Source organism: Ruditapes philippinarum, unplaced genomic scaffold, assembly GCF_026571515.1.
Source record: "Ruditapes philippinarum isolate M1 unplaced genomic scaffold, ASM2657151v2 ctg990_1_1_1_1, whole genome shotgun sequence".
NCBI lineage: Eukaryota > Metazoa > Mollusca > Bivalvia > Venerida > Veneridae > Ruditapes > Ruditapes philippinarum.
Genome location: NW_026863230.1, coordinates 40,067 through 60,239, shown reverse-complemented (window position 1 = coordinate 60,239; position 20,173 = coordinate 40,067). Strand labels below are relative to the sequence as shown.

General features: G+C 29.7%; 1 protein-coding gene across 1 annotated transcript; it reads left to right on the top strand.

Annotated features, from left to right (window-relative positions):
- The first annotated feature begins 2,277 nt into the window (after positions 1–2,277).
- Positions 2,278–20,165, top strand: LOC132721519 (uncharacterized). The gene is made up of 5 exons (XM_060705836.1): positions 2,278–2,331; positions 5,265–5,307; positions 10,417–10,442; positions 18,910–19,053; positions 19,666–20,165. Exons 1-5 carry the CDS (start codon positions 2,278–2,280, stop codon positions 19,960–19,962), a joined length of 564 nt encoding a protein of 187 aa, XP_060561819.1. The 3' UTR covers positions 19,963–20,165.
- The last annotated feature ends 8 nt before the right edge of the window (positions 20,166–20,173 follow it).

Genomic DNA, 20,173 nt, shown 5'->3' with positions numbered 1-20,173 from the left:
CACACTGGAATGAAAAAAGGTCGTATGAATTTCAAAAAGACCAAATTCAGGAATTTTGTTCGTCATACACGTGTAACATTACATGGTGAAACATTATTTGTTAATATAATAGAAGATTAGGCAGGCATTAGGAAATTCACTAACATCATGTTCGTGCGAGATATAAAAGCTACTTGACATTGGTGATATATAAAATGATATTGTTTATTGATTTTTTGGGATATCAATATATCATTTTGTTGAATTGCTTCAAAACCCTCTGTGTTTACGTTCATAGATAAACATTTCACCTCATGTTCAAAGTGCAGACACAAAATTTTGTTGTTAAAATGTTACAGTATTTGGCAAATCAACATTCCACTCTCAAACCACTATAAAACCGAATGCCTTCAAATAAAATAGAATTAACTTCTTCGAGAAATCAGAGTCGATTTAAAGGAGGAGCTATATATACTAGGTTCCTATGATATCACGGGTTCTATGATATCACGAGTGTTATGATATCACAGGTTCTATGATATCACAGGTTCTATGATATCACGGGTTCTATGATATCATGGGTTCTATGATATCACAGTATTTACATTTTCTGTAATTGCTGGTAAAAGAAACACACAATGATGCTAACATTTTTCAAACTGGAATACTAAATTCTTTAATCTGCCAATAAATTTACTTTCGTAAGAAAATTATTTTATAAAACCTTCATATCTGACAATCATTTCCCTGAATCGTTTCCCCCCAGGCAATATAAATATGTTATAATCCAATATTATGGCATTTTGACTGTTCATATAGCTGGAATTTTAAAGTAAGTTGGCAGTACGAAGATATTCACAACTTAATTTGAAGACTTTGACACATCTATTCTTTCATACTTTCCTTTTTCGGGAATTACCGTGATACCATAGTAACCTCTTCTGAAATCACCCAAATTGGCAAACAATAGAAATAGTTTGAAAAATGACATTTTTATTTGATCTGTTGAATAAATCTTCGACAAACAGTTTTAGAAAAAGTTAAAATATCAAAAAGAAAAAAAATCTCATTTATGTATGATTTTTATACCTTGTATCTTAATATTTTCTGCAAAACGTTAAGTACCGTGATATCATAGAACCCCGGGCTACCGGAAATAACCTACGGAAAAAACAATTTCAAATTGATAATACTATGACATAACATTTCGTAAAAAATGGCCTACTTAAATTTTTTTCGATAAATTTATAAAGATGCAATTTATTGTTGAATATGTTTTCATTTCATTTCCTGCAAAATTCTCCAGTTCATTATTTATTACCATAGCGCGACGCGACTGACCATTTCGTTTAGACTAATACAACCTCTAAAAACAGATTTTCGGACTTTCTGTTAAGGTCATCTAGCTATTTATAGCTTTCAAATTCATCTACAGCAGTACTGCTTTCCGGTTCTCATGCTTATATATAACATGCTACAAATCAACGAAGGGGAAACCAATATATGACTTTACATAATAGAAATCGGAAGGAGTTCTTGAATCCGAATTTATTTTTTTGCAGTAAATCGAAGGGTTTTTTTGTTTTTTTTTTTTTATAAAAACCGGGCTCATAACCAAAAATAGTAAACGCAAATAGAAGTATAAAAGACAAAAACTCAAGATGATCAGAAAAGTTATAAAGAGAAATTCATTTTGTATGAAACAGCATTTATGCTTAGAAACAAATTATTATTAAATGCTTATTAACGGATACATAAACATCAGAATAAAGTCATGCCAAACACATACAATAAAATAAAAGAAAAACAGAATCCGCCAAAGATAATCAAATATAATATATTCCCTCGATCCATCACAGTCTCACAAAATCAGTCAGCAAAAACGTTTTAAGGAGCACCAATAGTATTATATTTATTAATCCTTTGTACAATTAAGACCAAGAAAGAAACGATTGACAGTTTTATATTCAAAAGGAAAATAACGAAGAAGAAATAAATAATTACCGCTCGTTTGTAAAATCAGAACTGTAGTAATCAACAAATAATTAAGATTCATTCTCTTTAATTATGTCCAATTAAACATTGTAAGTTATTGATAAAATCATGAAAGAATAAGTGCAAAAAATCTTAAGTATTTTCATTATTGTCACGAAGGAAGTATATTTCATTACACGTTTAAGAAATGTTCTACGTACTCCGATTTTTAATGTGTGTATCTCCTGAACTAAAACTTGAAATTGCAATATATTTTGTACAAAGTCAAATAACCATTGTAATTATTGTTTCGGTACTTAGATAATGAAACTTCGTCGACCAGGATGCAAGTGTCTTGGATGCTGGTTGCAACACAAGGTTAATTCAACTTTCTGGAACTTTATAAAAAGGTGCAACTCTCAGAAAAAAAATGTAGCCGAATATAGGTATAAATTGTAATTTTAACAAAATTGTTCCAGCATGTACAGCAACAAAATATCAGGCTGTGAGTTTTGATACACGTTTAACGTTAAATCTCGAAGCTTTTTGCGTATATAATTTCCTTAAATTTCTCTGAATCTGTCATTTTTAGCTCGACTTTTTTTTTTTTGAAAAAAAAAAGTAGAGGTATTGTTATAGTCGGGTCGGCGTTGTCGTTGCCGTCCGCAAACTTGTACCTGGATCATAACTTTTTTATTTCTTGGTGTATTGTCTTCATACTTGGCCACAACAACCCTTTGGACAAGACCTTTCAGTAGACCACACTAACCTTGACCTTCATCCATAAATGACCTTGACCTTCAAGGTTAAAAGTCCAATTTTTGCTTGTTCATGCTATTATTGGTTGTAACTTTATTTTTTTTGAATGGATTGTCTTCAAACTTGAACATAATAATTTTCAAGGATATCCCTTAAAAATAATTAGACAGACCTTGACCTTCACTCATAAATGACCTTGACTTTGAAGGTCAAATTATTGAAATATTCATTTTTTTGGCTATTATTGGCTGTAACTTTGTTATTTTTGAATGGATTGTTTTGAAACTTGAACATAATAATTTTCAAAGATAACTGTTAAAAATATACCGAAAGACCTTGACCTTCACTCATTAATGACATTGTCTTTGAAGGTCAAATTATTGAAATTTTCATTGTTTTGGCGGTAACTGACTGAAACAACAACAACAACAACAGAATTGGGTCATGTTTCTATTTATAGAATTGCGTCATGTTTCTATTTATAGAATTGCGTCATGTTTCTATTATACAATTGCGTCATGTTTCTATTTATAGAAATTTCGTCATGTTTATTTTTATAGAAATTGCGTCATGTTTCTTTTTATAGAAATTGCGTAATGTTTCTATTTATAGAAATTGCGTCATGTTTCTATTTATAGAAATTGCGTCATGTCTATATTTATAGAAATTGCGTCATGTTTCTATTTATAGAATTGCGTCATGTTTCTATTTATAGAGTTGCGTCATGTTTCTATTCATAGAATTGCGTCATGTTTCTATTTATAGAAATTGCGTCATGTTTCTATTTATAGAAATTGCGTCATGTTTCTATGTATAGAAATTGCGTCAATTGCGTCATGTTTCTATTTATAGAAATGCGTCAATTGCGTCATGTTTCTATTTATAGAAATGCGTCAATTGCGTCATGTTTCTATTTATAGAAATTGCGTATATTGCGTCATGTTTCTATTTATAGAATTGCGTCATGTTTCTATTTTTAGAAATTGCGTCATGTTTCTATTTTTAGAAATTGCGTCATGTTTCTATTTTTAGAAATTGCGTCATGTTTCTATTTTTAGAAAATGCGTCATGTTTCTATTCATATATATATACAAAATAGATAAACAAAACTAATGTGACAAGACAGACGAACTAAATTTATAAAAAGGAAACGTTAAGATATGTTCAAACCTTTCTATGTTTGCGTTTAGAAAAAGTAAAAAGTCGAGCGTTGCCCCCCGCCCGGCGGTGGATCTTGTTTCTCTTGAACTAAGTAGATTTCATAAAGCAAACAGACAGTGATGAACCTTATTATTGTAAAACATTACTTTATGATACAAATTTTAATATATTAGGGATGTTGCACCTTTCTATAATCGTCCACGAAGAACTCAGTCAAGACGGGTTTGCAATTTTTCATGAATTTTGCTGCTCATTGCTTCCGAGGAATCTCCCATTTTCAAGGTATTTATACTTTACCAACCAACAGATATCAAGGGGCATAAGGCAGTTGTACAAAATTATTCACTTCCCTTAAGCCTGTGCTAGGGTTTACCATTTTACCATTTAGTTTGCAATTTTCATGTGATCTTGTTGTTGATTCCGAGCATCACTATTTTCCAGTTTAACTTTTTTTCATACTTCTCCCGACGTATTTCTGTATTAACTTATACACTGTATGGGTGTTTAGGAATTGGGAGTTGGCGAGGGATTGGTTTCTCATTTTGCAGTGATCTATTAGTACATTTACTACTTCGTGAGGTATGGCACATTTTTTCAATTGAATATTCAATGTAAAGTGTTTCTTTGTCTTTACCACTTTATATCGACAGATCGCTAAATGTTTCGAGATGTGAGATGTCACGGATTAATACTTGATATTTTCTGATTTTTAAAATAAACTACGTGATAAAACATAACATTAGGTCATTTAAATTGTTTTGTAAGTATCTACTCGAAATATTTTAAGCCTTTGCTTGACACAGCACGTAATTCGTCAGTGATTGACTTCCGTATGCAGTCACATCCCGTAATATATAGCTAGATGAATGATTTTAAATGACTGGTGAAATAATTTAGCTTGTTGCCATTTTGTTTTATATTGTATAATTCTGTGAAATTCTAGATACTGTTTCTTATGAAGAAATTAGATACACATCAATACAAAACTTCTTTAAGACACGCTTGAGGTCATTTATATATATTTTCATATAGTACGGGTATTAATCATATTGAAAAAAATGTAATTAGCATCAACAATGTATTTTTTATTTTTATTTTAAATTACATATTATTGTCTATTTCTAATATACGATATCGTATGTAAAAAAGTACCATTTTGACTGATCTTCATTGGATGTGTGGAAAGAAACAGCTAAAATATCAAACAGAGTCCGTTCAAGCGCCGATAGGCCCATATTTTACCTGTTAATCGTATGCTCAGTAACAATCGCTGTAGCTCACTTTTCAAATAAATTTCTAAATATTTAATTGAAATTGATAATAATTGTATCTTCTTGATGTAAGGATGTTTATGTATGTCTAAATAAAAACAATTCAATTGAACTAAACAGAACGTACCGCCACTTAATAGTGAATATGAGGTTTTTGATACATGTGTGTTGTACGTTCTGTATAAGTACTTGTTTGAAATAAAGAAATAATTATTGGAATGAGGAAATAAAAAATAGAAAATAGATTTCAAAACTTAAGTAGGTACTATAGATCACTTAAAAGCAAACGGGAGGTCAAGTGTCCGTCTTTGTTCCCTTTTGTGACTAAAATAACAAAAACAAAAATCACACAAGTTGTTGAGACAGGAAATTCATTTCAAAATAAAATGGTAAAATAGTTTTTGTTTTCATGATGATTAAATAGTGCTGTTGATATATACCTATAGATCTTTATTGCACGCGCCTTGTAATCATGTGCTTACATCTACACATGTGAGATAATAACTCACCTTAAATTGATTAAATAAATTAATCTTAGTTTGAAATGCCTGTAATTTTTACGGTGGAGAATTTAAAGGGAGGCAATTGGAAAATATATATATTAATATGTACTAATCGAAGCGCTTAAAGCATCGGTGAAGTCTTTTAATGCACTAAGAAACTGACATATTCGGCGATAATTATCAATCCACACCAATCCATTTTTTATTTCATTGATAATGTTTGTTTTGTTTATTTATTTATGTATAAAAATAACATTGTCGTTTATTTTTTGTTCCAAACTGAGTAATTACTGAACATTACTGATTGTGAAGACCTCTCCGTGTCGAACGTCAAAAATCAGAAAAAAATATCTTTTATGTTTGAGTGTAAGAGCTTTCTTGATATTGAATATATTTGATAATATACAAGTAAAATAAATAAAATTCATAAATAATTGCTAAATTTCCCCTTTGGTTTTTTAATGAATTAGTTGGCTTATGATAAATTTAAATATTTAAGTGACATTATGCTCAAAAATATAAAAATATACCCATATTAAACATTACATATTCCAATTAATATTTACAGTAAATTTTGAACTGTTCGCATTGGCATAATGCCACTAAAATAAAATATTGAAAGTAGAATAATATTTGTTTTTGATAGAAAAAAACAGGTATCAATATTTTCACAGAATTATTGACGTCATAACAAAGTTGATGTTTTCATTCATGCATTCAAACAGAAAAAATAACTACACGATGCTTAAATAATGAAAGATTTTGCTTTGATTAAACGAAACTTAATAAATGACTATCTCAATGTAGTTAAAGACGTTCAATTCAAGAACGGAAAAGATAGCCATTCAAACATAGGATTAAGGCATTCACATTGTTTTAATATTGTTTGGAAAAAGAAAATGTCCTACCATTAATGTAGAAAATTTAACGAAGTTGGTAATCAGAAAGTGGATGAGCGACAGACCTGAAGTCAATCGACCACATGTTAATGCTGTAATAAGCAGTCGATGTGAAAACTGTTACGAAAATTTACCGTTGGCCAGTTATGTCGAAAACTTACGTAGTTGCTGGGAAAATAAATTATTTTTTCTCGCTCGCCCGCACGACGTCCGCCCGCCGCCCGATATTCACCATACCATAACATGTGATTGCACCTGTGCAACAAGGCCAAAATTCGAACAAAATATTAATAGCTCATAGTCACTTGAGCTGAATCCATAGAACACGAAAGAAAAATAAGTACATTGTACTTATAATCTAATCTAGAAAGTTCACTGGTAGACTAAAAATGATTATCAGTGAGCACAAAATGTGTAATCGAAAAACTGTAACTCTTCATCAATAAAAAGTATATTTTCCCCTTAAGAACACTGAAATGAAATAACCCTCGACAATTGTTTTGAATATAGCTTTCTTAAAAACATACTTAAAATATCTCAAGACGTTACTTGCAAACACTATTGAAATCTAATAGTTTTATTATGTAGACATCCAGTGTGAATTAAACAAACCTTTTGAAAGAAGGAAATATTAGCGGTGGAAATAAAAGTTTTATTCTTCTTTTTTATCATATGTTCTTATTTTCAAGGAAATAAATACAAATGAACTTTGATTAAGAAACGATTTTGCATCGCATTCTAAATAATAATGTGTCATACTTTTAAAAAAAAGTATTTTCAATAGATAAATGTAAAATACGAACCACTACGGTAAGTGCCCCCCGAGCAACCCAATTTTCATTTTTGTCCGTTTCGGTAACTTTACCATTTCACATTCATTATTTTCATACGATTTAAAAAAGGAAACGCATCATTTGTCGCAGTCATTTTGAAATGACCTATGATTAATTGTAATAGAGATGACATGCTAGTTGGAAATATTAACGATTCTAATGATGATACTGATTCTATCGTAACATTTTTGTCCCTTTCCGTCAGTCTTCGAAAAGGGCTTCAATCACATCAGTAAAAATACGCAAAACGGATACGGTATCTTGGTCTAACCTACACTGAGAAACTAAACATGATAACGCTGATGTATTTTTATGTACTTTTGTTTTTTATTTACGACTCGCAAAGTAATCGTGTCATTCCACAGTCTTTTTCAAAATACTGTAAAGCTCGGCTGCTTCGCAGTCGAATCAGCCTTAACAATGCACATCTGATCATTCCATGCGTGCGTAAAACCTCTCTTGTGTTTAAATATATAAGAATAATTAAAATGTGTATATTTAAAATCAAATTTCAATTTTGATTTATCTTCCTTATTAGAAGAGGCATTATGTCTGAGTAGTATTGATCAATAGTTTTGTTGCTTTTGTTTAATTTCTCACTTAACCGTTTTCATTGTTTATATATATTGTTCCTCCCTGTCGAGTAGAAAACCCTTAAGATATTTTTATTTGTATAATTATGCTGTCATTTCTTCATTTATGACGCGATTGTCGGAACTGATTAGTAAAATGGATTTTATTTGTTTGTTGCTAAGTTTCCCTCTGATTCCACAAACATTCGGTAACTATTATTTGTTTTTTATGCAGTATTTCAAGTTATTTAATTTGTGTTCTTTATGGTAAGAAATACTGGAAAGTCGCCTGATAACTTTAATTCGTTTGTGTTTTAAACCCAAAAAAACGGGTTATGTCAACTCTTTTATTGCTTTTGTCTTCAAACTTACATTATGTGTGGTACATTAGTGTGACTCACGGCTTATGTAATACTTGTTTCATGATGATATATAAGTTACCTTAGAACTTGAATAAAATAACCTGAATTGAACGAGCTTGAACAGCTGGTTTTGATCAAGTTCATCCTAACCAATAACAAATATATCAAATCATATATTGTGAACCGATTTGACAAAAAATGTTTTGGAACTAGTATTTAAACGACTACACGAAAATAAAAGAATAAACAGCGCAAAATAAATTTGGGTTATCCCTTTATTGTTTTAGGGTTTCGGTATAATGTACATACAACATATCATTGTCCTTGTTTTTTAGGTTGACAAAAGGTTATTGTTACGTGAAAAAAATGAATATAAAACGATTAACTTCAAAAGAAAGAAATAATTAATTCATAAATCATTTTGTTGAGAAATAGGAAAATATTTATCAACTTTCTTGGTCGATAAAACGCTTATTTAATTAGCGTTCACATGTTTGCTAGAAATTGTGATTTTATGTGTAATTGCAAGAAAAAAAAGAAATATGTGACGTAATTTCCAGTGAATGTTCATTTAGGTGTGCACGTACTTTTCTGCATGTATAATACAGCATTCTGATAGATATGTTTTCAACACTGATAATTTAATACAGATTATGTTCTACTCTGTTCTGATTAAATTATGACAATATTTTGCGTCAAATCTGAAAGAATATTTTAGAAATGTTTTTTTTTAATGTTGTAACAGTCATGTTAGATTAACGTATTTTCTTGAATTAAAGGACAGATTACACAAATGGAGATCAACGGCCCCGTATTCTTTCGCTTTAACATTTCTGCTGTAATATTTTTAAATCATGAAGTGGTTATTAATTCTTTGATGATATTTTCATTCTACTTATGAATGTGTATGTTCATATATAAACTGTACCGAGAGTCTTTCTTCCAGTTATCATTACTATTAACAGTTTTATTCGTTTTTTTTGACGTTGTCTTACTTTTTTGTTATCTTTTTATGAATTTGAATAGTGTGCCCGGATGATGCTAAACGTCCAGTTCTAATGTATTTCTTAATATAATTCCATACCATTCTTTTCATTAATAGTTAATATTTAATGGAAAGATGTATAAAAACTCCATTATCACTTAAAGTTATAGATAAAAAAATGAATATTACTTAGTTACCTTTGGTCTTGTTGCTGTTGTCTTTGTTTTGTTTTTGGTGTGTATTTTTCACATTAGTTTTAACTCTGACTAAGATATAAATTAATACCATTGTCTTGCCAATAAAAGATTGTCAACTATTACAGATGAGAACAAATTTCTTTTGAACTTCTTATGTCACATTTCTAGAATTATGTCCGTTAAGAAACATATACGCGATATAAACATTAACAACTACAAAGTAAACACAATGTTACGTTATACAGCATAAAAATGATACATGTGTATCAAATGTTTTTGTTTTGTAGTTATATATATGTTTTTATTATAGTTTCATATAAAACACTAATGTCGTATGTGTTTTACTTTTTTTTTCTTATGTTTGTGTATCCGTTAATAGTTGTTTTTGTTTATTTTGTAAGCATAAGTTTTATATTTTATACTTTTATTTTATTATGAGAAGTAAAGCAATATTTAGTGCACAAATATCATCTATTTTGCGTAGCCTGCGACAATAATTATTATGACTGCGCCGTAAAGTGTGGGAAACATTGTTTCGAAGATGACTGCAATCCAAAATCCGGAGAATGTACTAAGGGTTGTACACCAGGATGGGAGGGAGTGTTCTGCACCCAAAGTTAGTATTTGTTTTTAATTTAATTGTTTGCATACTATCAAGGTTGAGACGCAGAGAGAGAGAGAGAGAGAGAGAGAGAGAGAGAGAGAGAGAGAGAGAGAGACAGACAGACAGACAGACAGACAGACAGACAGACTTATTACATAAAATCGTTAAATATGTACTTTAAAAAAATATTGTTTTATACTTAAATTTAGATAGTTACATGATTTGTGAGAGTGCAATAATTATAATCATTATGTTTATATTTGAATAAATTTGATTATATCTCAAATATCTCGTATGTCTCTTAAATGAATAATAAGATACTGAAGTATGTCATATTTTTCTTGTTAAGTTTTTATAACTTGTGAACAAAAATGCATTTACTTATTACAATATTTTTGAAAATAGAGTGTAATGCTGGTTTCTATGGTCAAAACTGTTCGATAACGTGTAGTGTACATTGTGCAGGTGCATACGGAAATTGCGATTCTATCAGTGGACGTTGTCGATCAGGTTGTAATACAGGATGGACGGGCCCACTTTGTGACAGAGGCTAACTTAATTATCTTAATGACAAACGTTTCATATAAACATAGTATTTATATTTGCAAGTGCATTAAATGTATGTGTCATTTAAAACACCCGCCATATTATCGCAAAATATAGAAAGAATATAGATCTAACAGCAAAATGATGTTCGCTCTTTCTGTATTATAACGTTCTAGTAACAATGAAAGCATAAATTACGAATGAACAATCGATATTCAAATTCAAATTTGATAACGTTCATAATTTTTGAATCTGCACCTAAAAGTATCTCCCCTTGAACAATATATTTTAATGATATACTAAGCTCAAATTTCATTTTTGAAATTATTTATAAATGTTACACAGTATCTTTGCAAATATAAAATAAATATGTTTTAACTTCACCCAAAGAAGATATTTTTGTTTAAAATTCTACACACTTTAGATGCTTTCAATATGAATATATAGTGTCATAAAAAACTGGCATTTTTTTAAGAAAAGACTAATTTTACATGAGCTGTAATAGGGAACGCAGCTCCCAATATATAATTAAGTCATTTTTTTGTATTGAAATCGGACATTTTGTATAAGAATTACATAAATTTCAATAAATTGCTGTGATAAAATATTTTACAATATGATGAGCATAGTAATTCTTTAGGAAATATTGTAGGGTGTCCCCATTATCACAGGGTAAGTGTTGTTACTCTAGTTCTCAATTTCAAGAATAAAATTCTCTGTGCATATATTTCCTAACATGTTTATTCTTTTCGAAAGTGCCATTACCATTGAAGAAAAAAAAAATGGGCACAGCAATGGGAAGCCCTATGGCACCTTCATATGCTTCATTATTCATGGGTAGACTAGAAGAGCAATTTCTTAACTCTACTTGTGTAAAACCTGATGTCTGGTTACGTTTCTTAGATGATACTTTTATGATTTGGAATGATTCTTTGGAAACGCTTAACTTTTTTATAGATTCCTTAAATAGTTTCCACCCGAATATTAAATTCACTTACAATATTTCTAAGTGTTCAGTATCTTTTCTTGATGTTTCTGTATCTAAAGACGAAACAGGAAAAATTGTTACCGATATATTTTGCAAACCTACAAATATGCATTTGTATTTAGATTTTACATCCTCTCAACCTTTATCATGTAAGCGTGGTATCCCGTTTAGTCAAGCTAAACGTTATAAACGTGTCATTTCCGATGACGGTACTTTTAAGCAGTCTTTAGATACGTTAAATAGATATTTTTCTGATAGAAATTATCCTAAATCTATTATTGAGAAAGCATTTTCTAAAATTGAAGGCATGTCCCAAAATGATGCTCTTAGTCCTGTCGTTAAAAATGCTAGTTCAATAATACCTTTAACTGTATGTTTTTATACATCTCTGCCTAATATTGGTGAAATCTTAAATAAATATTGGGATCTATTACTTTTGTCTGATAAGGTAAGCGTTAAAAATATACATACCAAGTTCAAACCTTTTTTAGCATATAGACGTCCTAAAAACATCCGAGATTATCTTATGAGAAGTGCTTTACTTGATCGCACATTTTCATCTAGCCAATGTTTACGAAGTAGATGTTTACATTGTAACAATATAATTGTTGGTTCCCAATTTAATAGCAGCATAACAGGTAGTTCTTTTGATTTACACAATGATGTTAACTGTACTACGCGTAATGTAATTTACCTCATTACATGTAAAAAGCAATACGTAGGTCAGACTAATCAAAATGTATCATGCAGAATGAATAAACATAGATTTGATATAAGAAATTGTGACGTAAATCCAGTTTCACATGTTGCGATCCATTTCTGATCAAACGATAATAAGTGTTCATTGTCAGATTTTTCATTTTTACCTATAGAAATTATAGAAAACAACATGGATCGGTTATGTAAAGAATCTTTTTGGATCCATAAATTAAATACTATGATTCCAAATGGACTAAATAATAAAGTATTATTTGATTTATAATGCGTTACATATATATTAATATGTTTGTCTATTATCTTATTTTTATTAACACTGTCTAATAGACATATGTATCACTGTTGATCCATTTTAATTCATGTACCAGCTTTTTTATAGCATAAATATTTGTTTCTACATGTTATCATAGTTTTGCCGCTAAACGCCATAACGTTTTTTCGCGCGTTTAACGTGTGTTCCGTTATGACGTCGCTTCCGGTAATTTTATTATGTTTTGCACTGATGAAGGCATATAGCCGAAACGTTTGCAATAACATTTAATTACTGAATGTTCGTGTTTGTGTGGCTTGTCTGATTATTACCATTGAAGGAAATATAATTAGTTATTATTTTCATGACCATCCACATCTAAAATTCAAGAATTACCCTCCTCCAAATATGACGAGTTCTTTATGATGAGATGTCCTATGGTACTAAATAATTAATAGAATAGATACTTTCTAAGAAAAATGTCATATTTCTATTAACGCGTTAATTGATAGTTGCTTATGATTATTTTCTTTTATTATTTTACATTAAGTTGGCAACAAATGAGAAATGTAACACATTGGTAATCCTTTATCAGAATGTCAGTCTATGTCGTTTGAGGTAGAATGTAGGGAGAAATGTTACACCATTTGCAAACGTTTTATTTTGAACTAAATTTTATGTTGTGTTATGCTTTAGAATCTACATGTCTCATATGTTTATTATTTCACTTCGTTACTTATAAAATATTTTATTAAAATAAAGATATTGAATAGTAATTGACGTCATTTTGTACTATTTCGATCTGAACATATTTGACAGCATGCATATAATGATAATTTCTGAACAACTGTTATTTGTTTGTTTTTATGGTTTCGTTTTTTTCAATTTATAAAATCAAGACAACTACAACTGTTACTTCATCTTTTATTATCATAAACAGAATGTCAAGCTGGAAAGTTTGGTGCACAATGTCAGGAGGACTGCCCATTAAACTGCAAGCAAGGTGTATGCTATAATGTCAACGGGGAATGTAATCAAGGATGTAATCCGGGCTATCAAGGAGATAAGTGTACAGAAAGTAAGATTTCTTATATCATCCTGTACTTGTCATAAAATGCGTTATAAAACATATAATATTTTGATACGATTGTTACGATTAATAAGTGTTTTATCAACTATAATTATTCGGTATAAATATAAAATGTAATTGTATACCTGTAAATGACTGCTACGAATGTCGACGTACATTTTGAATGCTCTTATAAATTCTTAAAAAGTTTGTGACTAAATGTCAAACCTAGTGTAAATGGTCAATAAACAGGTGAAAACCAAAGCTACTTGACTTGCCATAATTGTATTCAATTTTACATTTAACAATAAAGAAATCAATAATCCATGTAACCGACGGGAATTTTTTATTATCAAAAATACTATTTTTACAGCTAAGATCGTTGGATAGTGTGACATATACAATTTTCAATATCAGTATGTGGTAAATCACCATGATATAAGTCATTTTTGAATATATTACTGATTCAAATTTTTCTATAATCAAGAGACCCGGGCGGGCCAATTTTGACCCAAGATGACGATGAATAACAATTTTACAGACGTTCATATGGTACTAGTAATACTTAATGCTAAATTTCTGAGCTAGTTGTATTGAAACTTCATAAAATATGACTGAAATGTGTTTCTCATTCAAGACTGCATCACCTTATTAATCCCAGGGGCCAACATTGACCCACGGGACATGACTAATACATTTATACATGTTTCATATAGGGCAACAAGGCAATGCTACATGTGAAATATCTCTATTGTATTGTATTTTCAACAAAATAAGACTTAAAATGCGATTTCTACACAAAAGTATAGTAACTAAGTGATTTCAGGGCTACACTAACAATTTTGCATGCTAGATATCTAGGCTCTAAACATTGTTAATTCACCCAATGAAACTTAAATGTGTTTTACTATATGCTTAAAACATTTCTCCTGATTTGAATAGATATGAAAGTAATCACTTAAATCAGTGTGCGCTGCAGAAGTGTAATAAACCATCTAATAAAACAAGTAAATAATCACATTTTTGACCACTTGTCCGACATTTTCGACAAAAACAAGTTGTTAAGTTGTTGTAACTTGTCAACCAAAAGATATCGACTTATTACAATATTTTTGAAAATAGAGAGATAATGCTGGTAACAATGGTCAACTATTGCTATGCTTAATGTATGACATTGATCATTAACGTCATATCTAACGATTATAAAAACCAAAAGTAATAATTATGATAGTGTTAATATTTGAATAAGTTTAATTACATCTCGTGCATTCGTTTAAATGATTAATAGGATAATGTTGAGTTATTATGTATACATGTGTATATTGTAATATATTTTACTTTTTTATAACTTGGCAACAAAAATTCATTTACGTACTAGCATTAGGGAAACATGGTTTGAATGTTTTGTTGATTGTTCCAAAAAATTATAAAATCCTGCGATGCCGTTGATATTAAAAACAATCTATCTGACATTTCTCGATTTACTGTGTACGTTCTGTCAATTACGACTTAAAATCAAAACATGTATAATCAACAGTTCATTTAAATATAAATTAAGGTTACGTAAAATGTCATACAATTATTGCTTAATATTACACGATAGCATACACATGGATTTATCAAAATGCTACTTTGTCTTGTAAAATGTCAAGTAACGCATAAAATTGTTTATTTTTATACACACAAAGTTAATAGAGCGATACTTCTTAAAATAATATTACTCGTAAGCAGTAAAAATAAAACGAGTAAACGTCTAGCAACCGACATTCGTATTCCATTCTAAAATTCCACATTCACTCATTTAAGATAGTTAGACTAACGTATGTATATATGCTAATATTGCCAGAAATAGATAGCCGAATATATGGGTTTTTTGAATCTTTGTTTATTATCTATAATATACAAGCAATTAATTGTATATATTGTCATATTTTTCTTGTTATTTTTTCATAACTTGTCAACGAATATACATTTACTTATGAGCATATTTTTGAAAATAGAGTGTAATGCTGGTTCATATGGTCAAAACTGTGTGGAAAAGTGTAGTGAACATTGTAAAGGTGGACAAGGAAATTGCGATACTATCAATGGAAATTGTCGATTGGGTTGTAATCCAGAATGGACTGGCCGACTTTGTGACAAAGGTTAACTTAATTGATTGTCTAATTATTTATTTGCACAGACGTTTCATACAAAGCATGGGTTTATTCTTTAATATGGACTACGATACAACCACTTTATATTCCTTTAAAAATGCTTATTCTTGTTTCTATTTTATTTATATGTTTTCGCAAAGGAGATATGGATTTGATGATTTAAGATGATTGCTTCAAAAAGAAATATAACGTAACGATGCCGTAGATATTTATATAAACAATCAGACATTTCTCGAATTACTGTGTACGTTCTTTCAATTACGACTCTTAATTTTAAAACATGTATAATCAACAGTTCATTTAAATATAAATTAACGTTAAGTTAAATGTCATACATTTATTGCTTAATATTACACGAAAATTGCTTAAAATTTTCCTGTACAATTTTAAGTAACGCATGAAAATGTGTATTTTTAATCACAAAAACATAATAGAGCGATACTTCTTAAAATAATATTACTCGTAAGCAGTAAAAAATAAAACGAGTAAAACTCTAGCAACCGACATTCGTATTCCATTCTAAAATTCCACATTCACTCATTTAAGATATTTAGACTAACGCATGTATATATGATAATATTGCCAAAAATAGATACCCGATTATATGAAGTTTTTTTTTTAAATATTTGTAACTAATCTCTAATATATGAGTTTGTACATGTATAAGTTTTTATTGTTCTTGTTATCTTTTTGATACTTTGTCAACAAAAATAAACTTATTAGCATATATCTTTGAAAAAAGGATGTAATGCTGGTTCCTATGGTCAAAACTGCTTGAAACCATGTAGTGAGCATTGTGCAGGATCCGGTTGTTCAAAACATTGGTTAGTGTTAACCAGTGGTTAAATTCATTATCCGCTGGTTAAATTTTGTCTGTTGGATAAATTCTGTTGCTCAAAACTTATCCAACGGATAAAATGCGTTATCCAGTGGTTAACTTTAACCAGTCCTATGACCACCGGATAATGCCCTTAACCAGTGGTTAGTCATCCTCATTAAAACAGTAAAAAGCATTAAAACTTGTTTGAAACCAGATTTTTCTTACAAATATATGTTTATTTTTTCTTTACTAGAACATTTCATAAGAAATGCATAGGATTAAATTGAAACATTTCTGAAAAAGTGCTTTTAAAAACCTTTTTCAATCTAAATTTGTTGTTGTTGTAGTTCAGAAAATTCGGTTAAACAGTCATAACTTTCTTATTCTGTAATAAAATATACAAGTATCAGTACTCATTTTCTTAGTTAGAACATTTCCCATCTAATGGAAGTAATTTCAATTTAAAATTTGAAAAAAAGTTGTTTTTGAATTTTTTCTTTTGTGTGTCTAAGGGAAAAATAAAACTATCAATACTTTAAGGCCTCTGATATACTTTATGTTTAATTCCAAAAACAAGAAAGCACAAAACATGCAAAATTATTTCTTTAGGAGCTTCATGATTCTAATAAATTTATTATTCATTAAAAAAACGGCCATTTTGTTTCCAGAATCACTAACCAGCCCTGTTGCATTGTGGTACTTAACCAGTGGATAAATACGCTATCCACTGGTTAGGTAGCCAGTACACTATCCAACTATTGAACAATGAAATTTTATCCACTGGATAGCTGGCCGCTGGTTAAGAATTTAGCCAGTGGATAAGCTATCCATTGGTTAATTTTAACCAATGTTTTGAACAACCCGGTCCAGGTGGACAAAGAAATTGCAATCCTATCAATAGACATTGTCGATCAGGTTGTAATCCAGGGTGGATTGGCACACTTTGTGACAGAGGTTAATTTAATTGATTTTCTAATTATTTATTCACAGACGTTTCATACAAAGCATGTGTTTATTCTTAAACATGAACTGCGACACATCCACTTTATATTCCTTTAAGAATGTTTATTCGGATTTCTATTTTATTTATTTGCTTTCGCAAAGGAGATATGGATTGATGATTTTAGATGATTGCTTCAAAATAAATAAAACACTACGATGCCGTAGATATGTAAAAGCAATCAGACATTTCTCGAATTATTGTGTACGTTCTTTCAATTACGACTTAAGTCAATGACATGTATAATCAACAGTTTATTTAAATATGAATTCACGTTAAGTAAAATGTCATACATTTATTGCTTAATATTACACGATTGCATACACATGGATTTACAAAAATTGCTACTTTTTTCCTGTAAAATTTCAAGTAACGCATGAAAATGTTTATTTTTTTCACAAAAGATAATAGAGCGATGCTTCTTAAGAAATATTACTGGTAAGCAGTAAAAATAAAACGAATAAAAATCTGGCAACCGACATTCGTATTTCATTCTAAAATTCCACATTCACTCATTTAAGATAGTTAGACTAACGCATGTATATATGATTATATTGCTAGAAGTAGATACCCGGTGATATGTTTTTTTTAAACTTTGTAACAAACCTATAGTATACGAGTATCTATATGTATATACTGTTTTTATTATCTTCTTTATAACTTGTCAACAAAAATAAACTTATTAGCATATTCTTTGACAATAGAATGTAATGCTGGTTCCTATGGTCAAAACTGCTTGAAAACGTGTAGTGAGCATTGTGCAGGTGGACACGGAAATTGCGATACTATCAATGGACATTGTCGATCAGGTTGTTATCCAGGATGGACTGGCACACTTTGTGACAAAGGTTAATTTAATTGATTATCTTCATATTTATTCACAGACGTTTCATACAAAGCATTGGTTTATTCTTAAATATGAACTAAGATGAACACACTTTATAATTCTTTAAAAATGCTTAGTCAGTTTTTTTACTTTATTTATTTGTTTTCGCAAAGGAGATATGGATTGAATGATTTTATAAGTTTTTTTTCGAAAAGAAATAAAACACTAAGATGTCGTAGATATTTAAAAACAATCAGACATTTGTCGAATTACTGTGTACGTTCTTTCAATAATGACTACATTCAAAAACATGTATAATCAACAGTTCATTTAAATATAAATTAACGTTAAGTAAAATGTCATACATTTATTGTTCTTGTTATCTTCTTTATAACTTGTCAACAAAAATATACTTATTAGCATTTTTTTTGAAAATAGAGTGTAATGCTGGTTCCTATAGTCAAAACTGCTCGAAAAGGTGTAGTGTGCATTGTGCAGGTGGACACGGAAATTGCAATACTATCAATGGACATTGTCGATCAGGTTGTAATCCAGGGTGGACTGGCACACTTTGTGACAAAGGTTAATTTAATTGATTTTCTAATTATTTATCACAGACGTTTCATACAAAGCATTTGTTTATTCTTATATATGAACTAAGATACACGCACTTTATATTCCTTTAAACAATTTTCGGGTTTCTATTTTATTTATTTGTTTTCGCAAAGGAGATATGGATTGAATGATTTTAGATGATTGCTTCAAAAAGAAATAAAACACTACGATGTCGTAGATATTCAAAAACAATCAGACATTTCTCGTTCTTTCAATCACGACTTAGTTAAAAAATATGTATGATCAACAGTTCATTTTCATATAAATTTACGTTAAGTAAAATGTCATACAATTATTGCTTAAAATTACACGAAAGCATGCACACGGATTTATAAAAATTGCTACTTTGTCCTGTAAAATTTCAAGTAACTAATTAAGATTATTATTTTTTTTTCACAAAAAGATAAAAGAGCGGTGCTTCTTAAATTAATATTACTTGTAAGCAGTAAAAGCAGTTAAAATAAAAATAGCAAATTCTAGCAACCCACATTCGTAGGTGTTCCATTCTAAAATTCCACATTTACTTATTTAAGATAGTTAGACTAACGCATGTATTTACAATAATATTGCCAGAAGTAGATACCCGATGATGTTTTTTTTTTAATCTTTATTACTTATCTATTATATACAAGCATTTGCATGTATATATTGTCATATTTTTCTTCTTATCTTTTCTATAACTTGTCAACAAATATATATTTACTTAAAAGCATAATTTTGAAAATAGAGTGTAATGCTAGTTTCTATGGTCCAAACTGCACGGACAAGTGCAGTGAACATTGTGCAGGTGGACACGGAAATTGCAATACTATCAGTGGACATTGTCGATCAGGTTGTAATCCAGGATGGACTGGCCCACTTTGTGACAGAGTTTAACTAAATTAATTATCTAAAGGATAATTCGCATAAACGTTTCATATACACATGCTATTTATATTTGCAAGTTCATTTATTGTATATGTCATTTAAATCACCCAGCGGATTATCGCAATATATAGCAAGTAATAAATTACAGCAAAATGATGTTTACTCTTTTTGTAATATAACGCACGAGTAACAATGAACACATTACCTCGAGAAAGCATAG

Bases quoted from the DNA above. Each gene is read 5' to 3' on its own strand.
- LOC132721519 (XM_060705836.1), top strand. From the start codon at position 2,278: ATGAAACTTCGTCGACCAGGATGCAAGTGTCTTGGATGCTGGTTGCAA. The intron at 2,332-5,264 runs GTTAATTCAACT...TGAACTAAACAG, and splicing joins GATGCTGGTTGCAACACAAG to AACGTACCGCCACTTAATAG. The intron at 5,308-10,416 runs GTGTGTTGTACG...ATGAATAATAAG, and splicing joins ATATGAGGTTTTTGATACAT to ATACTGAAGTATGTCATATT.